General features: G+C 36.9%; 1 protein-coding gene and 1 pseudogene across 2 annotated transcripts; one reads left to right on the top strand and one right to left on the bottom strand.

Annotated features, from left to right (window-relative positions):
* Positions 1-521: 521 nt before the first annotated feature.
* Positions 522-2,071, bottom strand: LOC149394474 (pentatricopeptide repeat-containing protein At5g56310 pseudogene; annotated as a pseudogene).
* A 10,465-nt stretch (positions 2,072-12,536) lies between these two features.
* Positions 12,537-20,914, top strand: LOC149394473 (TMV resistance protein N-like). 2 transcript variants are annotated; one of them, XM_089617178.1, is made up of 8 exons: positions 12,537-12,847; positions 13,256-13,371; positions 14,013-14,527; positions 15,574-16,678; positions 16,793-17,083; positions 17,513-19,997; positions 20,077-20,418; positions 20,489-20,914. In XM_089617178.1, exons 3-6 carry the CDS (start codon positions 14,049-14,051, stop codon positions 19,418-19,420), a joined length of 3,783 nt encoding a protein of 1,260 aa, XP_089473304.1. In that variant the 5' UTR covers positions 12,537-12,847; positions 13,256-13,371; positions 14,013-14,048; the 3' UTR covers positions 19,421-19,997; positions 20,077-20,418; positions 20,489-20,914. The 2 variants fall into 2 exon arrangements, with proteins under 2 accessions (XP_089473304.1, XP_089473305.1); XM_089617179.1 differs by having other exon boundaries at positions 12,537-13,371; positions 20,175-20,418.
* The last annotated feature ends 560 nt before the right edge of the window (positions 20,915-21,474 follow it).

Genomic DNA, 21,474 nt, shown 5'->3' with positions numbered 1-21,474 from the left:
AGAATCTTCACGCGTATCATTGTCACGATATGTCCTCAAATCACTTGACATTCTCCTTTTTTTTTCTTCACTTCTCTTTTTGTTTAAACTTCGATTCCCGTCTCCTAATAAGTTGGTGTAGTCACTTGTCGCCAAGAACTGATAATTTCTTGATCGCTGAGGTACGATCTTCAACAACCAGAGCAACAACGGAAACAAAGAACAAACACAGAATTTTACCCTGGTTCGATCACTAACGATCTAGTCCAGCCTTATCCCTCTCTCCACTATCAGATCGAATCGATCAAAAGTACAAAACAAAACACAGTTTTACAAACACAACCCTCGTTTCTGGTCTCACAATCCTCTCAACAAGTGTTTCCCCTTGTGTTTCCCAGTGTTTAGAATGATTCTGTATCTCCCTAATCCCTAGAGCCCCTTCGATTTATAATGCATATAGAAGTAATAAGCTCACTTCCAAACTAACTTGTCTCCTAAGCTAACCCGGGTTTACAACTTTGACCCAACCCAAACTGGCTTCGATTAGACCAAACCCCACAGTTAGTTTCTTTCACGTGTGCAATTCAAGAAACTCGACCTCTTTCACAGGAAGACCCGCGGCCACGTTAAGCCGATTCAAAACCTCGAACGCTGCGAGGAAATCCGGGTTCGACGTATCTCCGGCGACGAATCGCCGGAATTTGTTACCGTCCACTTCGACGGAACTCCAACCGGGCGTCTTCTTGACCCCGGAGTCTCTCATGGCCTTTCTCAAGACCCCGGACTCGTCATAGCCTCCGAGCGAAGCGTAAGTGTTGGCCAAAAGCATGTAATTCCCGCTATTCCACGGCTCCAACGCCAAAAGATGTCGCAGAGCTCGCTCGCCGAGCTCGGCATCTCTGTAAACGTTGGAAGCCGAGAGAAGAGACCCCCAAACCGCTGCGTTCGGTTCGAACGGCATCGATTCCGTGAGCTCGATCGCCTCGTCGAGACGGCCGGCTCGGCCGAGCGAATCGATAACGCAACCGTAGTGCTCGATCCCCGGCCGAATCTTGTACCGCGAGCCCATTTCGTCGAAGTACCGGCGAGCCGTGTCGACCATCGCGGCTCGGCTTAGAGCGGAGAGCAGCGAGAGGAACGTGGCTCCGTTGGGCTCGACCGATTCGCTCTCCATCCGTGAGAAAGCCTTCACGGCCTCGTTCCCGAGGCCGTGAAGGGCTAGCCCGGATATCATCGCGGTGTAGGTCACCGCGTTTCGCCTCTCCCCGACGGCTTCGAACACCGATTTCGCGTCTCTCACGCTACCCGATTTCGCGTACATGTCTATGAGCGCGTTTCCAATAGCGAGCTTCGAGGAAAAGAAGCCGCGTTTCACGATGTACCCGTGGACTCTCTTCCCCGACCCCAACGAGCCCAGCTGAGCACAAGCTGACACGACCGCGAGCATCGTGACCTCGTCGGGCTCGGCTCCGTCGGCCCACATTCTCTCGAAAACCCTCGCAGCCTCTCTCGGCCGCCTCGCCTGAACAAACCCGGAGACGAAAACAGTCCAAGAAACCAAATTTCTCTCAGGCATTTCATCGAACACCTTCCGAGCGGATTCGACATCGCCCGCCTTTGCGTACCCGGCAAGCATGGCGTTCCAGAGCGCCACGTGGGTCTTCGACGTCGTTTCGTCGAACACGTTCCGTGCGTCGCGGAGGAACCCCAATACAGAGTAGGTTCTGACCAGAGCGGTCGCGACGTTGACGTCGGAGCTCAGTCCGGCGGCGACGGCGTGGCAGTGAATCTGCCGGCAAGCCCTGGCGGCGGAGAGCTCAGCCGCGGCTTTCAGAGCGAACGGGATCGAGTACGTGTCGGGTCGAGAGCCCGAGGAGAGGATTCTCTTGAAGATGGGTAAAGCCCGGGAAGGAGATAGGACTCGGATCATGGTGTTGAAGAGGTACGTGTTGGGTCGGTCGGCGTGAGAGAACACGGCGTCGGCGTAGAGCACGAGTCGACGACGAGGCGAGAGAGGAAGATATTGTCGCCGTGAAGGCCTGTGGAGATCAGAACGCCGTGGAGTTGGTGAATGTGTCTCAGAGAAGTCCATTTTTGTCGGAGTAGTGATGAAATCACGTCCAAACTGATCATGTTTTCTCATCTCATTCTCATGTTAGTCACTTACTCTATTGGAGCGAGAAGTTACAAATCATGCAACAATATAAAAAGGGAAAATTACGAAAATATCGTTTTTAGGGTGTAATATTTTTAAAATAGCGTCTATTTTAAATCCTTACAAAAATAGCGTTTTTTCAAATTTAAATAGATTCTAAACAATAAATAAAGTTTTTTTTTTTTGAAAAATAGAAATCTATTATTAATCACAAACATTCTTGATTAATTACAGACTCTATCGAAGGAGGAGAATCCTCCAGCCAAACGAGTTTATCATCTATGAAAAGAGCGTAAGTTGCTAACCCATGGGCTGCCAAGTTGGCTTCCCTATAAAAGTGAGACAACTTTACTCCTGGAAAGTTAGACAATAAACTAGATACATCAGACAGAATGGAACCAAACTCAATCTTGAAAAAAGTTTCAATTCCAAAGCTTGCACCACCGTCTTAGCATCTGACTCCACAAAGTGGATAGGCGAGAAACACGTCCAAAGCCCAAGACAAGCCGTAGCGGAGAGCGAGAGCTTCAGCTTCTTTGACCGTGAATTTGCCTGGGAGATTTTGAGCCAATGCAGCCATAACCAGTCCAGAAGAAAAGCGAATAACAGCTCCAACTCCAATAAAGTTAGAAGATTTTGAAATTGAGGCATCGACGTTGAGCTTGTAGAGGTCGCAACTTGGGGGTACCCATCTTGCTTGGGAGCGGTCCTGTTTGGGGTCAGGACCACTCGGCAAACTAATAGAAGATGAGCGTCTGGATTGGGCAGACTGAAATTCAAGAAGAAAATTTAACATCCACGAGGTAATCTGGTAAGGGTCTTTCTTAATGTTTTCAAAGATCATTTTATTCCTTGCATTCCATATAGACCGGGAGATACAAAGAAACAAAGAGAAGTCTTTTTTTTTTTATAAAAGAAAGTGTATATATTGCCAAAAATTAAAAATATACATAAGCAGAATGTGGAATAAAGTAATAAAGTAAAAATATTATATAAATAAGTAAACAAATAAAGTATGAGTATGGAATTCTAATTACCAAAAATTTATTAAATTCTCATGAACCGCATGAGTAGAATGATTATGAAGATGTTTAGGGTGTCTGCATAAGAAAGTTAAAAAAATTGTGTATTAGTAATAAATTGTTGGTTCAGAGTAAGTATACATAGGTAAATGTGTGAGATTCAGATTCGATCATTCTACCTCGAGTAGTAAAGAGAATTATTTATGATTTGGTTGTTAAGGATTAGGTATTTGAAAGTCGGTGAAGATGGGTGTGAGCTAAAAATCTTCAGTAACATATAAATTGGGCGTAGAGTTCTATTATAGTTGGTGGTAGGTTAAAGATGATTTGCGGTTAATTTCGTAAATTTAAAATTAAGGGCAATAGGCTTGTTGTGGTAAGCCCAAAAGGTTGTTTAAAAATAAGTTAAAAGGTGGCTTTAATATGTAAAAAGTTAAAAAAAATAGGTACCCAGTTTCAATGAAGTTTTTTGGACTGGTAATAAAAATTAAGAATGTTATAGAAGTACTTTTATAATCCCATAATTGAGTATAGCCTCAAAACATCTAGATTTGGGGTACGGTTAATTCAAACTTGGCTTGGAAAGTGACACTACTTGTATTATCTTGAAATCCAAGGAGAGACAGTTAAGTGTTTGTCATTTACATGTACATTGGCAGAAGATGTGTCATCATCATACTAAGAGACTTATTCATTAAAAATAAATACCTGAAGACCTCTTTCCTTATGGACTCAATCAGGGTTCAAATAAGTTCAAACTTATTTTTGAATCCTTTAATCAATGATATTTGAAGTTAAAAATATCTGATATGTTACGAAACTTTTTCCATCTGTTTGATAATTAATCCTCCAGCCATCTACTTATAATTTTTGCTTAATAAGCGAAGATAAAGGAAATATAGATATAAGACCACATTTTGTTCCTTAACTAGATTGTTCATGATTTGTTCCCATGAATTTTAAGTATAAGACTACGTTCTGTTCCTTAACAAAGGAGAATCTGAGTGAAAAAACTCAAAAGTTGAACCCTTTTAAATTATGATATATTTATGAATTGAAATTTTATTTAAAGAATTTCTAGGTGAAAGTGTGAGAGGGCGTAAGGAGATGTACCAAAAACAAGGACATCGAAAGTATATCATTAAACAAAATACACATGTAACTTCAAGATAAAAACTATTGAATTACAAGATTTAACTATGTATAAATAGAAGTGCTGATATGAAGTAGAGATGTTGGGGATACAAAGGACATTAGGAAGTAAAAAAACGGGAAGTGGAGAGAGATGTAATCTTCTTTAGGCAGTGGAAAGAGATTTGTAGGGATGTCTATGATTAGGAGACTTTTGTCAAAATGCCAGGGCGCTCCTCGAATAACTTTTTTCAGATCTGCATCCTTTTCAAAATGAAACCAGAACATATTCTTTCCAAGAGGTTGTATGGAGAAATTTTCTCGTGGATTCCATGCCTTCGACAGTGCATCAAAGAGTCTATCAATTATGATTATTTTTCTGAGCTAAGACGTATACAAATAAAGCAATGGCTAAGAGATCAAGATTTTGTACATCTTGATTATCTGGGAGAGTGTGATTTTGTTTTTCTCTATGAGACAATGAGTCTGTTTGGCTGATGGTATTTGAGGGAGGCAACATGTTGGAAATGATGGTTGGGAGAGAAAGTTTTAGGTGTTAAGATATTGAGGAGAGCAGGTATGGAACGGGTTTTATAAGTAAAGAGAAGAGTTGGTTTCCAGAAAAAACAGCCACGATCTCGATCTTGAAATGGAACTGCAGAGTGACTGTAAAAAAACTGCAAAGAGAAACTGCAATAACTGCCTAAAAAACTGCAAAAGGAAACTGCAAAAAGAAACTGCCCGAAAAACTGCAAAAAAGAACTGCAAAAGAGTAACTAACTATTTAAAAAATCATTATTCAGGAAACAAAACTGTAACGTAAGAAAGTTTTATATTTTTTGTTCACTATACAAAGAAAATAAAGAATTTTAAAGCTGCCTTGTACTATCTTTGTGTTCTATTATTAGTGAGCAAGGAGAAAAATCATCTTTGTAATCTTTTTGTGTACTATCTTTGGAATTTGATCATATAATATTTGTTTTATTTGAAAACGGTTACAAGGAACCAAAAAATTTCCACAGAGGGAGAGAAAGCGGTTACAGAAATGAACCGAAGAAAGACAAAGAGAATATTAATATCAATAAGTAAATATTTAATTATTTAGGTAAATAACAAAATTTTGAGAAGATTGGCGTATAAAGTGATTATATGTCTATGAGAACAAAGGATGAGAGTTATTAAACACGTTGAAAATTTGTTCAGAGCATATAGCAAGGAGAAAAAAACTACATTGCTGATCAGAAAAGAGCACACTTAAGAAATCCAAAGAGAAGAGGAGCAAAAAAGACAAGTAAAGGACAATTGGCATAAGCTAGAAAAAAAATCCTATGCACATATGAGCAAAGACTAGGTGGGCACATATGAATTCCCTAATGCGTAAAGAAAACTAAGAAGGGAAAACCAAACAGACAGAGGGATAGTCCTGATAAGAGGACCCAAAAAAAAAAAAAAAAAAAAAAAAAAAAAAAAAAAAACCATCCAAAGAAGAAAAGAACTAATAAAAAAACGGGTCACAACAGAGGATGTGAAGAAAAAGAGCAGAATATTCCAGCAGAATACTAAAGGAATTCACATTTTTTCTTCCCAAGCCAATATACCACTGGCTATGATATGATTATACAAGGAAAAGAGCACCTATAATCCTCGAGTATCAGTACATAAAAAGAAACAACAGACACTGAAACTGCGTAACCCACCTTGCAGTTCTTGTATTATCTGACATCGAAAACCTCAAATCTAAAGAAAAAAACAGATGAGCTATAAAGGTCCGCTATTTTATCAGAACTTAAACAAACAGAAACAATTAACAAAGACGATCCAATTATAACAGCTCTAAGGATTGTTATGGAAAAGAAATCCCTAAAACGACCCTTCAAAGCACTCAGATACCACACATAGAGAAAATAAAGAAAAACAAACACTTACAGTGATAGTAGACTCGGCGACTAGGGCTTCGATTATCTTAGATTCCAATTGGGCAAAATAACATAAAGCATGACTATATAGCACTAAAAAACAGATCTAGATTCCACAAATTACAAAAACAAAGCAAACCATGAAATTGAATCACAAAAGCCCGAAACATCACCATTTCGTTTTCAAAAATATCAGCAACATTTCAACAAAAACCTTAAGCAATTATAACTACTAAAGAAAAAACGCATTGAAACTCCAACCTAATCAACTCATAGAAAACAAAAAATCAAATCAGGCCTAGCGGAAGGATTACGAGCGCTGCAACTGCCGAGGCTCTAGATCGTTTTGCTGTGATTCTTTTTGGAGTTGAGATTCAAGGTACTCAAGAAAAACTCCGGGGATTATTCCCCTAAAATTGAAAGAGGGGGAAATTTTAATGACTTTTGGAGTGAGTTTTATTTGAGGCGGTTACATAAGAACCGAAAACCACCACAGGGGGGACAAAAGCGGTTACATTGAACCGAAAGAATGAATTTACTGGCATTGTTATAACCTGAATCAATTACGAAGAGCATATGAATCTTGAATCTGTAATAAATTACGCCTCAACTTACCTGTATTACTTAATTGTTGAATTGTCATGTTTTATTGGTAAGAGTTTTCTTCTTAATTCGATTTTTTATGCCATTTGCCAAACTATGCATAATTGTTCTATCACTTAATCCGTATTGCTTCAACAAAAAATGAACATGAAAAATTCTGATTTTGTCCCCAAAAAGCACTTGCAAGATAATATACCAATGCACAATTATATAAAGCATGTTAATTTGAAGTAATCTCGTCTGTTCATAATCTTCACAATACCATTACAAACCTAACTTTCTATCAAACGTAATTAGGCGTTGCAGTGAAGAAGAAAAAATAATTTACAGAGAGTTCATACAGAAACTATCAATGAGATATGGACGAAAGTGAGAGTAAAATTAAACATGAATAAAAACGAAAAATAGAAAAACTCTTACAAGGCAAAGGTTGTTGCACTCCATTCAAACCAAAAGGACTTTTACGACGGCTGTACTGTAGATTTACGACGGCTGTACTCTTGATCTACGGCTGTACTAAAAAAGGAGAAGCAATATTGGCGCATCGGATCCATATTCTTTTCATAGTATTTGTTATATCATCGAATATATAAATAAAGTTAAATATAGCCCAAAATAATAAACAAATTAAAATACTGTAGATATTTAGAAAAACTAAGAAAAATGACCGGTTTTCAACTTAAAAAAAACACTATTCTTTGCAATAAAAATTTTAAACACGCAATTCTTGCGATAAAGCATAAAAACATGATTTAAGCATTATGGTGGCATATAACGTCAAAATTTAGGGTTAAATTAATATTTCTCTCAATTTTATTTAGTTAAAAAATAGTAATTAAACCTCTGAGATTTAAAAAAACTTTGTTAGGCTCTTGAAGCTCGAAATACTCTTATGTATGTGAATTGGTTCATATCATATGTACTAGATAGTGTAGACCTTGTAGTTTTAGGCATGCATGTCGTAGTCGGACTGAACATATCTCACTGGTGATGGTGTGATATCTCGATACACATGATATAATGTGTTCGACAATTATCATGAGAAGAATAAAGTGAAAATTATTGTTTGTATTGATAAAATAGGATACAAAGGGTGACATGACCTTTCGAGAGAACTAGTGTTCTTCAAGGGAAAATCAGAAGCGTGACTAATTGACAGAAATGACTTCCAAATCCCTCTTTGTCACTTTTATAGCCAATGACAAGTAGTTAATAAAACATCAAAGCTCTATATCTTGTGCAACGACACTTTTGCCTGGCTATTGGAAGGAAATGGAAATTCCATTTCCAATAAGCCACATTCCATTGTTTATTGGAAATTGTATTTCCATTATGCATTTTGCTGCCTTCCATTGCTTATTGGAAATGGAATTTCCGTTAAACTTAATGGAAATCCATATTTCCATTAACTTCCAGTAAGGAATTAAAAAAAATAAAAACAATAACAACTATTATGTGAGTCAGCGACATAGGCCTCAATGCCTCATGAAAGCAACGATCTTATTTCTCTTTCCCCTCTGTTTCGGCATTAAATCCTTCCGACACCATCCACCACATCCTGCCATCCTGCCATTTCCGTCTGCCATTCGGAAGTCAGCTGCCACGTTCCGTGCCACGCGGGAAGCGGCAGTTCCGATAGGCTGTCTTCACGTGCGGATTTCCGTCCTTCCGTGGGCTTCCGTACCGACAAGCCATGATGGCTCCTAAACATGACTATTGCATCATGGAACAATACTATATCCTTTTTTTTTTCCTGACTAGAATGCTATTTCATTTGCAATTTGGTCATAATCATCATTCGGATACAAAGTCTCAAAAACACGGATTACAGCTAAAACTTGTTGAAGTTTCATCGTGCGATCGTTGGGCTGTATTGCAACTTTGGATTTAGGTCATATTTCATAATATCTAGAAATTTTGATCATGTTTGTTAAGAATTGTTTGCTTATGATGAGTTAATGCTAAAAATAATAGGCAAGAAATGTAGCTTAGTGGTAAGCACCCTCTTTCCCAAGTAAGGACATAGGTTCGAGTCACAATGTACATAAAAAAGGGTTATTAAGTTATATAGCCACACGGTTATAGTGAATTGGGATATAGCCCACCTTTCGTTAATTTCTTGTAAATAGCCAAGTTAACTTATTAACAGATTAATAAAATACTTATTTAATCCAGTCAAACATGTAAAAAATGTAGTTAATAGGCTGCCACGTATGTAAGTTGGTTATTTACAAAGTATTTACCAAATGTTGACTAATTTACAATTCCTATAGTTTAGGTGGCTTACATAGCCAACTATGTAAACAAATGTAGTTAATAGGCTGCCACGTATGTAAGTTGGCTATTTACAAAGTATTTACCAAAAGTTGGCTAATTTACAATTCCTATAGTTTAGGTGGCTTACGTAGCCAATTTTTTGTAAAAAAAATTTATAAAAAAAAAAGAAAATTAATAATTAATTTGTGATAAGAGTTATAAGCCCTAATTAGGTATACTCACGTTAATAGGCCAATAATTTTGTTTTAACAAAAAGACATCCTTATTTAAGATCCAGCAAGTTGAAACAGAAAATTGTGAAATGATGACAAAATCTTAGACCATGTTTGTTTATTAACTTGAAAACTGTTTTTTACTTTTCTAACTAAAATAGTTTTATAAAAAAACCGAATCCACTGTTTGTTTGATGATTCTCATAATACAACTTAAAAAGTTTTCAAACTGTTTTCTGTTTTAATGAAGAAAATCAGAAAACAGTTTTTAGGTGTTTTTCAATTTTTTCACTCATCTTTTAACCTTTTTTATATTTGTTTTAATATCTCCTCTTGACATCTCCTTCTCTCCTATTAACATCATTTCATTTTCCTCACTTTTGATTATCGAATTTGTTTTCGTTCTTTGAAAAACTTAATTTTTACAATTATGACAAACTTTAAACAATTGGAACTCCACTTTACATATTGTTAATTGGTCGTGATCCTCTCGTCGAGCACATAAGTTTTCACTATTTTTAGTCAACATTAGTTATCAAAATTTGATATTTGTTGTATTGACTACAAAGACAAACGGTGGTTTCCGATGAACTTGTGAACAATCATTATAACTAAAGGTACGACCATTATATTCGCAACAAAGACTTTCAATTAGTATATATCTCGACGCCTAATTCGTATGTGAATAAAAAAAAACTGAAATCCTTACCAAACAGTTATTTGAAAACAACTGCAAATTAAAAATTTCAGACTACAACTATATGAAAACAAAAACAGAAAACAGAAAACAAAAACAGTAAGAGTGAACTACCAAAAAGACTAGTAACAGTTAAAGCAACTTTACTTTCATAAACAACCTCTTCAAGTTAGTGATTAGGCTGTTTAGATGCTACATATTATTATTAAAAAAAATGCTTCTTTGGAAAGGAAAAAATGCTACAAAATCAATAATTAGGGACTAAAATGAAAAAATGTGAGAAAATAACTGAATCTTAAAAATGTGAGATTATTTGCGCCAAAAATCTATAGAATAAGAAATGGTATACTTGTCCACTTGAGATGGTCTAGTTTTTAAATTCTATGTTCGTGCTATTTTTCATTTGAAAATTGGGACCCATCTTTGTATGTCAATATTGATGAGTCTCATGCTAAATATTTAGTGTAAATATCATATATCTGAATTTTTAGATTGATAGCAAAGGATGGTATATTGGAGTGTGGGTTTTAAGTGTAAGCTAAAAGCTTTTTTTTTTTTTTTTTAACATTAGAGACGTTCTAACATTGATTTATCTCAGTTGCCCCATGTTCGCGAAGTTGACTTTCCGTTTCCTGGGGACGAAATCTCGAAGGGGTTTTGCTATCAATGCGAGGAATCTTCAGTGACATTGAAGCTACATCCGGGGTGGTATAGCCCTGATTTCATAGGCTTTTTTTAAGAATATATAAAGCTACAATTATTATCTACAAGTATCTAATTAGTTTAATTTTGAAAGATGAACTATTATTTTTTGGATAAATTACATAAATGCTCCCTGAACTTTTAACCATTTACTTTTATTTTTCTTTTATTGCGTTGACATTACAAGCAATGACGATCTAATTAGCTTCGAAGTTGCATTCTCAGAACTCGAAACACGCTTCCGAAAAGAAAATACGAAGTCATACAGTAATAGTATTAGACATCATCGTTACTTTATCATTTGTTATTTCACGAAAGATAATTTTGGGCCCAATCTGTCTTTGGATCCGTCAATAGTAAAAAGAAAATAAAAATAAAAAAATCCTAAAACTCGACGACCCATCAAACAACCCAAAACAACAAAGTTGAAGAAACCGTGTGATATCAATATATATATATTTTTTTTTTGAGGAAACGTGATATCAATAATTCAAAAGCGAAATTTCTCCCTCTTTTCTTGTGCATAGAAAAAAAAAGAGCCAATATTGCTTTGTGCTTCCTTTATATATTAAAAAACTAGTCACATGCAAAGTCACACTTTTGCGTACTCATTGACGCCTTGCCACCCATTGACGCCTTGCCACCCATTGCGTACTCTGCCACGTGAAACAAACATTTGATAATATTAATAACAAAATATGGGTATAGAATATATAATATGGGTATAATTACGTACTAAATCTATAGATATTATATAGAATATATTTTTCAAGTTTCAAAATTCAAAAGATACATATATATAATTATGTATTATCTTTTTAATATATTTTGCCACATTATTTCCGTTCGGTTTTCCACCGGCACGTCGGTTTTCCATGGAAAACGGCATTTCACTTGCCATTTTCCACAATTTTTCCGTTGGATTTTCCATCGGCACGACGATTTTCCGTAAATCAAGAGGCTCGAAACGGCAACGAAAACGGCATTTTTTCCCTTGGTATATTGGAGTGTGGGTTTTAAGTGTAAGCTAAAAGCTTTTTTTTTTTTTTTTACATTAGAGACGTTCTAACATTGATTTATCTCAGTTGCCCCATGTTCGCGAAGTTGACTTTCTGTTTCCTGGGGACGAAATCTCGAAGTGGTTTTGCTATCAATGCGAGGAATCTTCAGTGACATTGAAGCTACATCCGGGGTGGTATAGCCCTGATTTCATAGGCTTTTTTTAAGAATATATAAAGCTACAATTATTATCTACAAGTATCTAATTAGTTTTATTTTGAAAGATGAGTTATTATTTTTTGGATAAATGTATGATTTTTAAAATTCTGTCTCATGTTGTGAGATATTTATATTTTTGTGTGATCTTTCTTATGTTCATAATATGTATTTTACCATTTACTTTTATTTTTCTTTTACTGCGTTGACATTACAAGCAATGACGATCTAATAAGCTTCGAAGTTGCATTCTCAGAACTCGAAACACGCTTCCGAAAAGAAAATACGAAGTCATACAGTAATAGTATTAGACATCATCGTTACTTTATCATTTGTTATTTCACGAAAGATAATTTTGGGCCCAATCTGTCTTTGGATCCGTCAATAGTAAAAAGAAAATAAAAATAAAAAAATCCTAAAACTCGACGACCCATCAAACAACCCAAAACAACAAAGTTGAAGAAACCGTGTGATATCAATATATATATATATATATTTTTTTTTTGAGGAAATGTGATATCAATAATTCAAAAGCGAAATTTCAACCTCTTTTCTTGTGCATAGAAAAAAAGCCAATATTGCTTTGTGCTTCCTTTATATATTAAAAAACTAGTCACATGAAAAGTCATACTTTTGTTCTTTTTTTCTTCTTCTTCTACTTTCCTTTTACTATCCTCACACAAAATCTAATCTGCGCTTCAGGGAGCGATCGAGATATCGCCGATCTTGATAATCGTCTTCTCACAGATTCTCGGAGGTGTCTGGATGAGCTCAACCATATAGCACGTTGCAAGAAGACCTACAAAGTGGACCCCACAAACATACGGAATCTAGATCTGGGAAGCCACAAAGCTGCGTTTTCAAGACATCAAAAGCGCTTCAGATCGAGAATCTCTGGAAATCACTGCGAATTAATACGGCTGGGATTTAGAGTCGAGGTAAATTGTTTTACCTTGACATTTTAATCGCTGCGAATTTGTTTAAGGGAGTAACTGCTTTTTATTACAAGAAAGTAAAACACTATAAAAGTTAAAAAAAAAAAAAAAAAACAAAAGTAGAGGAGCGCACCTATTAATTTTATTGTTATAGCAGTAAACTCTAAACTTATATGTTCACATTATAAACTAATTACCTTCCATTTAGTTTGCATAAACTAACTTTACATAAAGTCACGATCTAATAAGCTTTCCTTTACATTTCTGATAGAAAACTCTTGATATCAGTTGATATTTTATAGTTATCAGACAAAACTACCCACGCACAGAGTCGTCACAGTCTTATCTCCGTATTCTTTCTTCTTCTTCATTCCTTTACTATCCTCACATAAAATCTCATCTGCGATTCAGGGAGCGATCGAGTTATCACAGATTCTCGGTGGGAAGCTACAAAGCTGCATTTTTAAGAACGCAAAAGGCGCTTCAGAAACGACTGAGAGCTCATCAGCCTGGGATTCAGGGGCCAGGTAAATTGTTAGTTACTAATCACTGAGAATTTGTTTTTGCTGAATTAAGTCAAAATTTTTAGACATATTTTCAACTGTAATCTGTGAGAGTATGAAAAATAACAAGACTAAGGGAGCAACTGCTTTTTTATTACAAGAAAGTAAAACAGTACTAAAAGTAAATTAACAAAAGTAGAGAAGCGCACATAGTAATTTATTATTGTAGGAGTAAAGTATAAATATTGATGATTCATGAACAGACTGGTATCCAAACAAATTCATATTGAAATAAAATGACATTACAATATATATATATATATATATATACACGTATATAAATGTATTATTTATGGTTTATTATACACAAATTAGCTATTTTAACGTACACTTTTATATTGGGTTTTTTTTTTCCGTATATTTTATATATTTTTTTTAAAATAAAATCCAACATCCAGATCCAGGTAATCCAAATCATATATACAGTTATATAATCTTAAAAAGGTTTGAGTAAAACATAATCACACCATGATAATCCAAAATTATTTACTTTTGTTTTGTGTTTCTATGGTAAATTACCGTATACTGTGTTTGGTCTTACCTTCCTTTTACTTTGAATAAACTAGCCTCACACAAATTCACTATCCAAGCTTTCCATATTTCAGATAAGACCCTTTGATATTTTTGGAGGTTGATCACTTATGGCTTCTTCTTCGAGTACCTCTGTCGATATATACGACGTATTCATTAGCTTTCGAGGCACGGACACACGATGGGGCTTTATTAGCTTTCTTTGTGACGCTTTGCGCGATAAAGGAATAAAGGCGTTCATAGACTCGGATGACCTCAAGAAAGGAGACGAGATCTCGCCTGTGCTTCTAGAAGCGATCAAGGCATCGGCGATCTCGATAATTGTCTTCTCAGAGAACTATGCTCAATCTCGGTGGTGTCTGGATGAGCTCAACCACATTGTCCGTTGCATGAAAGAATATAAACAGCGTGTTATACCCGTGTTCTACAAGGTGGAGCCCAGGAATATACGCCACCAAAAGAGAAGCTTCGAAGTTGCATTCTCAGAACTCGAAACACGATTCGGACACGACTCGGAAAAGTTGAAGATGTGGCGGGAATCTCTGAGAGCCACTGCGGATTTATCCGGATTCAATTCGGCAGACGCGAGGTAAATTACTCGTATTTGATATCCTTGATAAATGGTTTTAGTTGTCATAAACCTTAAGTACAGCTTTTAAATCATTTTTTCTATTATCATTGTGGTTATTAAAACACAAAAATACAAAAGTTTTATCACCCAAAAAGAAAAAAAAACACGTTATTAGGGGAGGTCAAATTAGTGATTATATCTGGGACATATTAGGGAAATTGATTCTCCCCACTTGAGGACACCTAGGTCCGTCCATGGTCATGAGTTAAAAATCAAACCTAATTTGTAGTCGTCATGACGATTTCATTTAGAGTATATTCGATCCAAATATTTAGACTATAGTCGTCACAAACTAGATAGCACTTGGCCAATCGCGGGATAATACAGAGTGGCTAAAACTCGAAAAATCAGAATTTAGAGTAGATATCCAAAGACCAATACTCCTGAAAGTACTGTGCCAGAGATCTTCGGGGTAGAGAAATATAATCGGCTATTTTTTTTTTAAGAAACATGGACGGGACCACGAGAGTTTTATTAATGAGCTCTCACTTGTGACGGAGGAATACAGTGGTTACAATTATTACAAAAAAGAAATAGAAACATAAAACAAGAGGATTGTATGAGGTATAGATTACATAGTCTATTTGTGATATCTATTCCCCTTGCAATCTTTTACAATTAAAGAAGAAACTTGAATTGGTAAATCTAAATAGTCTATAAGACAACAATGATTAATAGAATGACCGTATTGCTAAGGGCATATCTGCCACCATATTTTCCTCGCGGTACACATGATATTAGTCGCAAGCTATTTAGTCGCAAAACCCTGTTTTTAATGCATATTCATTTTACAAAGAGTAATAGATGTCTAATTTTCTTAATATTAACAAATATCTATAGTTACTCATAATGGTTTTTCAATACTGACCCTTAAAGTATAAAATATTTATATAAAAAAGAAGTATAAAATAATTTAAAGGTTTGATATAATACACTCATTAACTTTGTAAAAAAAAAAAAATCGATGATATGTTTATTGACTACAGTTTATTTACATTTTTCAGTTCCGAGTCCGAGTTGATAAAAGAAATTGTTGAATGCGTCATGGAAGAATTAAAAATGATACCTTCTACTTCTAGTTATGAGACAAATGGTCTTGTTGGAATTGATAACCAATTGCATGTTATGGAGCCATCTTTATGTGTCAACTTAACGAACAAGGACACTCGTGTCATTGGAATTTGGGGAATGGGCGGCATCGGAAAGACGACAATCGCCCGTCTCCTGTTCAACAAATTCTATAATGGATTCTCCGGTTTCTATTTCCTTGAAAACGTCAGAGAGGAAGTTACGAAGCACCAATCCTCGGACCTGCAAAAGAGAGTTTTCTCGGAACTGTTGAAAGAGAAGAACTTGACACACGTCACTCATCGCGAAAAGGATAGACTCCGCCAAAGGAATGTTCTTTTAGTCCTTGACGATGTCGATAACGTAAAGCAATTGGACCTCCTGGCCATAGATCGTGAATGCTTCGGTCCAGGTAGCAGAATAGTTGTGACGGGCAGAGATTCACAAGTACTCAAGGTTATCAAAGCCGACGAAATACACAAAATTGAGGACCTGAGTTTTGGGGATGCTCGTCGGCTCTTTCTCTCGAAAGCTTCTGGTAAAGAAAGAGATGAATCTCCGGCCAAGAGATACATGGAGTTGGCTGAGACAATTGTCAAGAAATACGCCAAAGGCAATCCGTTGGCTCTCACGGTTTTGGGTCGGCACTTGTATTCAAGGAGCATCGAAGAATGGGAAAGCGAAATGGAGTTACTTGACTCAACTCCAAACGATGAAGTCCAAGACATACTGAGAGTGAGCTACGACGGACTGAGTCAGAACCACAAGGACATGTTTCTCGATATTGCCTGCTTCCTTAAAGGTAAATATAGGAATGAGACCCAGAAAATACTCGGGTACAAATATAAAGGAGAATTTGTGGGAATCAAAGTTCTAATTGAAAGGGCTCTCGTAACTGTTAATGAGAAGGGTCAGATCTGGATGCATGATTTGATCCAAGAAATGGGCCAAGAAATTGTTTCTCAACAATCAAATGATCCGGGAGAGAGAAGTAGATTGTGGTCTACATCAGATATTTTCCGTGTCTTGGAAGAGAATCGAGTAAGTCATGCTTATGAATATCAAGATCCTTTAAAACTTAATTGCAGTCACACTTTATTATCATTTGTATAATAATCATAATGTGGTCATTTTTTTTTTATGAACTGTGGTTAGGGGACACAAAAAATTGAAGGAATTTTCTTGAAGGATATGCCACAATCTGACATAAGCCCTCTAGTCTTTAAAGAAATGCGCAATCTGTGGTTTCTCTATATTGATTGGTCTTCGTACAACGGCAAAATTTTATACCCTGAATATCTTGATTTCCTTCCCGCTACACTGAGATATTTCAAATGGATGGGTTGCCCCTTGAAATGCTTGCCAGAGAGTTTTAATCCGAAGAATCTTCGTGAGGTGTGCATTGAAAGTGACAAACTTGAACGGCTTTGGAGCCTGGAATACAAGGTATTGTTTTCCGGTATTTTTTTAACACAATGGTTCATATTTTCTAGCGTTCAAATTATTGCAATTTGACCCTTAAACTTTTTTTTTTTATCTAGCGTTCACCTCCTTGAACTTCCATTCATATTTTCAATAAAAAGGGCACATTCCGAATGCTTAATAAATTTGTAATCCATTTTTTTAGAAATTATCTATTTATTCAACATAAAACGCATAATAGCTGTTAAATAATTAACTTATTTTATTTTTTGTATAAAATATTTTGTTATATCACTACAGTACGCTAGAGAAGTTTGATATCGGTTCGAATCACAATTTTTTAAAACTTCAAGGTCTGATATCACTAGCTCAAGGCACTAAGAAGCGTATTTGTTATTTTCAATCACTTATACTGTCTGACTCACATAAATCACGGTTCACTTTTTCATATAGGATTTGCAAAAGTTGGAAGTCTTGATTCTCAATGGTTGCAACAATCTAAGTCAACTCCAGGACCTCTCTCACACCTCAAACCTCAAGCACTTGAATCTTGCTAATTGCAGCAACCTGAGTCAACTCTCGGATCTCTCTTGCAACTCAAATCTCGAGGTGTTGGATCTCACTAATTGCAGCAGCCTGAGTCAACTTCCCGACCTCTCTTGCAACTCAAATCTCTGGGACTTGAATCTCACTAATTGCAGCAGCCTGAGTCAACTTCCTGACCTCTCTTGCAACTCAAATCTCGGGATGTTGGATCTCACTGATTGCAGCAGCCTGAGTCAACTTCCTGATCTCTCTTGCAACTCAAATCTCTGGGACTTGAATCTCACTAATTGCAGCAGCATGAGTCAACTTCCTGACCTCTCTTGCAACTCAAATCTCCGGGACTTGAATCTCACTAATTGCAGCAGCCTTAGTCAACTTCCTGACCTATCTTGCAACTCAAATCTCGGGGTGTTGTATCTCACTGATTGCAGCAGCCTGAGTCAACTTCCTGACCTCTCTTGCAACTCAAATCTCCGGGTGCTGGATCTCACTAATTGCAGCAGCCTGAGTCAACTTCCTGATCTCTCTTGCAACTCAAAACTGTGGAACTTGAATCTCACTAATTGCAGCAGCCTGAGTCAACTTCCTGACCTCTCTTGCAACTCAAATCTCATGAAGTTGAATCTCACTAATTGCAGCAACCTGAGTCAACTCTCGGATCTCTCTTGCAACTCAAATCTCGAGGAGTTGAATCTCACTAATTGCAGCAGCCTGAGTCAACTTCCTGATCTCTCTTGCAACTCAATTCTGCTGAAGTTGAATCTCACTAATTGCAGCAGCCTGAGTCAACTTCCTGACCTCTCTTGCAACTCAAATCTCTGGGACTTGAATCTCACTAATTGCAGCAGCCTGAGTAAACTTCCTGATCTCTCTTGCAACTCAAATCTCCGGAAGTTGAATCTCACTAATTGCAGCAGCCTGAGTCAACTTCCTGACCTCTCTTGCAACTCAAATCTCCGGGACTTGAATCTCACTAATTGCAGCAGCCTGAGTCAACATCCTGATCTCTCTTGCAACTCAAAACTCTGGAAGTTGAATCTCACTAATTGCAGCAGCCTAAGTCAACTTCTTGACCTCTCTTGCAACTCAAATCTCTTGTACTTGAATCTCACTAATTGCAGCAGCCTGAGTCAACTTCCTGATCTCTCTTGCAACTCAAATCTCCGGAAGTTGAATCTCACTAATTGCAGCAGCCTGAGTCAACTTCCTGACCTCTCTTGCAACTCAAATCTCCGGGACTTGAATCTCACTAATTGCAGCAGCCTGAGTCAACTTCCTGACCTCTCTTGCAACTCAAATCTCCGGGACTTGAATCTCACTAATTGCAGCAGCCTGAGTCAACTTCCTGACCTCTCTTGCAACTCAAATCTCTGGGACTTGAATCTCACTAATTGCAGCAGCCTTAGTCAACTTCCTGACCTCTCTTGCAACTCAAATCTCGGGGTGTTGTATCTCACTGATTGCAGCAGCCTGAGTCAACTTCCTGATCTCTCTTGCAACTCAAATCTCCGGGTGTTGGATCTCACTAATTGCAGCAGCCTGAGTCAACTTCCTGACCTCTCTTGCAACTCAAATCTCGGGGTGTTGTATCTCACTGATTGCAGCAGCCTGAGTCAACTTCCTGATCTCTCTTGCAACTCAAATCTCCGGGTGTTGGATCTCACTAATTGCAGCAGCCTGAGTCAACTTCCTGACCTCTCTTGCAACTCAAATCTCGAGCACTTGAATCTCACTAATTGCAGCAGCTTGAGTCAACTTCCTGACTTCAAATCTCAAGGCTTTTCTATTCATATTAATGTCTACAATTTCTGTTAATCATATAAATGTCATGTCTTTCTGTTTGCTAGATCTGTAAAAATCTTAGCATATTATATAGACCGCCATTTTCAATAAATTTGCTAACACTACGAGCTGCGAAGGTCTCAAAGAGACAATTATTTTGATACAAATGAAGATATAGTTCTAATTACGTGGTATTTTTTTATTAACGGCGGGAAAAAATACAATTTAAAAAAAAGTGGACTTTAATATAATTTTTCAACATGTGAATATTTTCATTTTTTATATGGTAATCATAGTATATCTCTAATTTTGTGAACAGACACGTTTCGGTCCTTTAAGGCTTAGAGTCACTTACTATTCTAGTCTCTAATTAAACATTCATTGTCTGTATGTCACCATATGAAGTAACAGATTAAGCCCTTTGATGCTTATGCGATTGTTGATCCTTTGCATGGAGGCAAACTTTTGTTCCCTTGAGCTCTTGATGCTGAGGTATTTCCAGTGGAATTATTGGACTTGAAATACTTGACAAACATGTAATCCGAAGAAGCTCTGCGAACTAGCCATATGTGGTAGAAAACTTTAATGAATTTGGAACAGAACATACGAGGTAGTATTTTTAGCCTTTTTTAGCTGAACGGATGGCCGTGAACTTCACTTTGACTCTCAGTTTTTTATTTTTCTTTTAGTGTTCAGCTCCTTCAATTCTCAAAAGTATCAAACAATATGTTATGGCTACCTATAAATTTCGGAAAACATGTTGTCAACCCCTTGATAAAATGGCTAGGAAAACATGGGATAAAGTCTTCTGAAGATAAGTGGCGGGATGGGATTTTGGAGATTCGAGGATATGAATGTGGTTCTTATGGCTGCTCAGACAGAAATATTTCCAATTCTTGTTATGTTATTGGGAGTGGTAACAAGGTTGGGGTTTTCACTGATTTCAAAGACCGGCTCGTTCCTAGTCTTCATCTGAATGCAGGGGAAGGCTTCAAGGTGACCGATATTATGGTTTATGGAGATCGGGAATGGTAAGCTCCGTGACTGTTGACTTTATATTATGTTAGCGCGATAAGTTCTTGATTTGGAGAATCGTGTCAGATTGCTCGGCGACTTCCTGGAAATTGTGTGTGGTTCAGTGAGGCATTTGGTTATGGAGGCTGAGATGAAAGGGTTTCATTTGGCGCTGATTCTTGCAAAATTTCACAATACTAAGAGAGTTATTGTCGAAGGAGACAATCAGGCTATCATGGATGGCTTTATGAACAACAAACCGAGTCGAGATTGGAGTAGCTTTGCTCTCCTTTTTACTTTAATTTTAAGTTTGTTAGTTGATTGTTTCGAGTCTTGTAATTTTCAAATGGACAGTGAGGAAGTCACTTTTCGTAGCTCATTCGCTTTTTAAATGGGCCGTGAAATTACGACTTTCCGATTTTGTATCCTTACCCGACAACCAGAGTTTTAATATGAGGTAGTGGGCTACTCTTTCCTCTCCGTCGCACCTATTTGGGGATGGGGATGTTTTAACGAGGCCTTGTTTTCTTTTAAAAAAAAAATCGACAACCCAATATTAACATACGTTCATATTTTCAACAAAAAATTTTGCATTCTTGGTTATTTTATAAAAGATATTATTGAAATGATTTTATTATAAAGATAGGTAAACTTCCTCATTAAATTTAGTTATTACTTCGGAACAATAATTATTATTATTATTATTATTATTATTTAATATGAATGTAAGTTAGTAAAGAGGATACCGATGCAAAAATCTATAGCTCAAGTAGCTAGTACGAATGGAAAAAAAGGGGTCAAAGTGTAACTATCTGACACTACCACGCGCCACCGTTGCCAAAATGCCTATCTTAAATTTCCGGACTTCCAGGCTAATTACGTAAATCACATTTTTATTTGATACAAGATTTGGATATTCATACGGAACCGTTTCTTCGCCGACACCGACGACGAGTACGGCGTCTGTGGGCGGTGCCGAGTTATTGTCTGCCGTCGCGTTCGGAAACTTGTAGCGGTGAGAGTGGTGGCCATAAGGGTTTGGGTATTGGTTAATTTTTTCGCATCGTTCACAA

Source organism: Urtica dioica, chromosome 6, assembly GCF_054948205.1.
Source record: "Urtica dioica subsp. dioica isolate 48M chromosome 6, U.dioica_male_clone48M_v1_H2, whole genome shotgun sequence".
Classification (NCBI taxonomy): Eukaryota; Viridiplantae; Streptophyta; class Magnoliopsida; order Rosales; family Urticaceae; genus Urtica; species Urtica dioica.
Note: the sequence above shows the minus strand (reverse complement) of the source record. Positions and strands in the feature narration are given on the sequence as shown.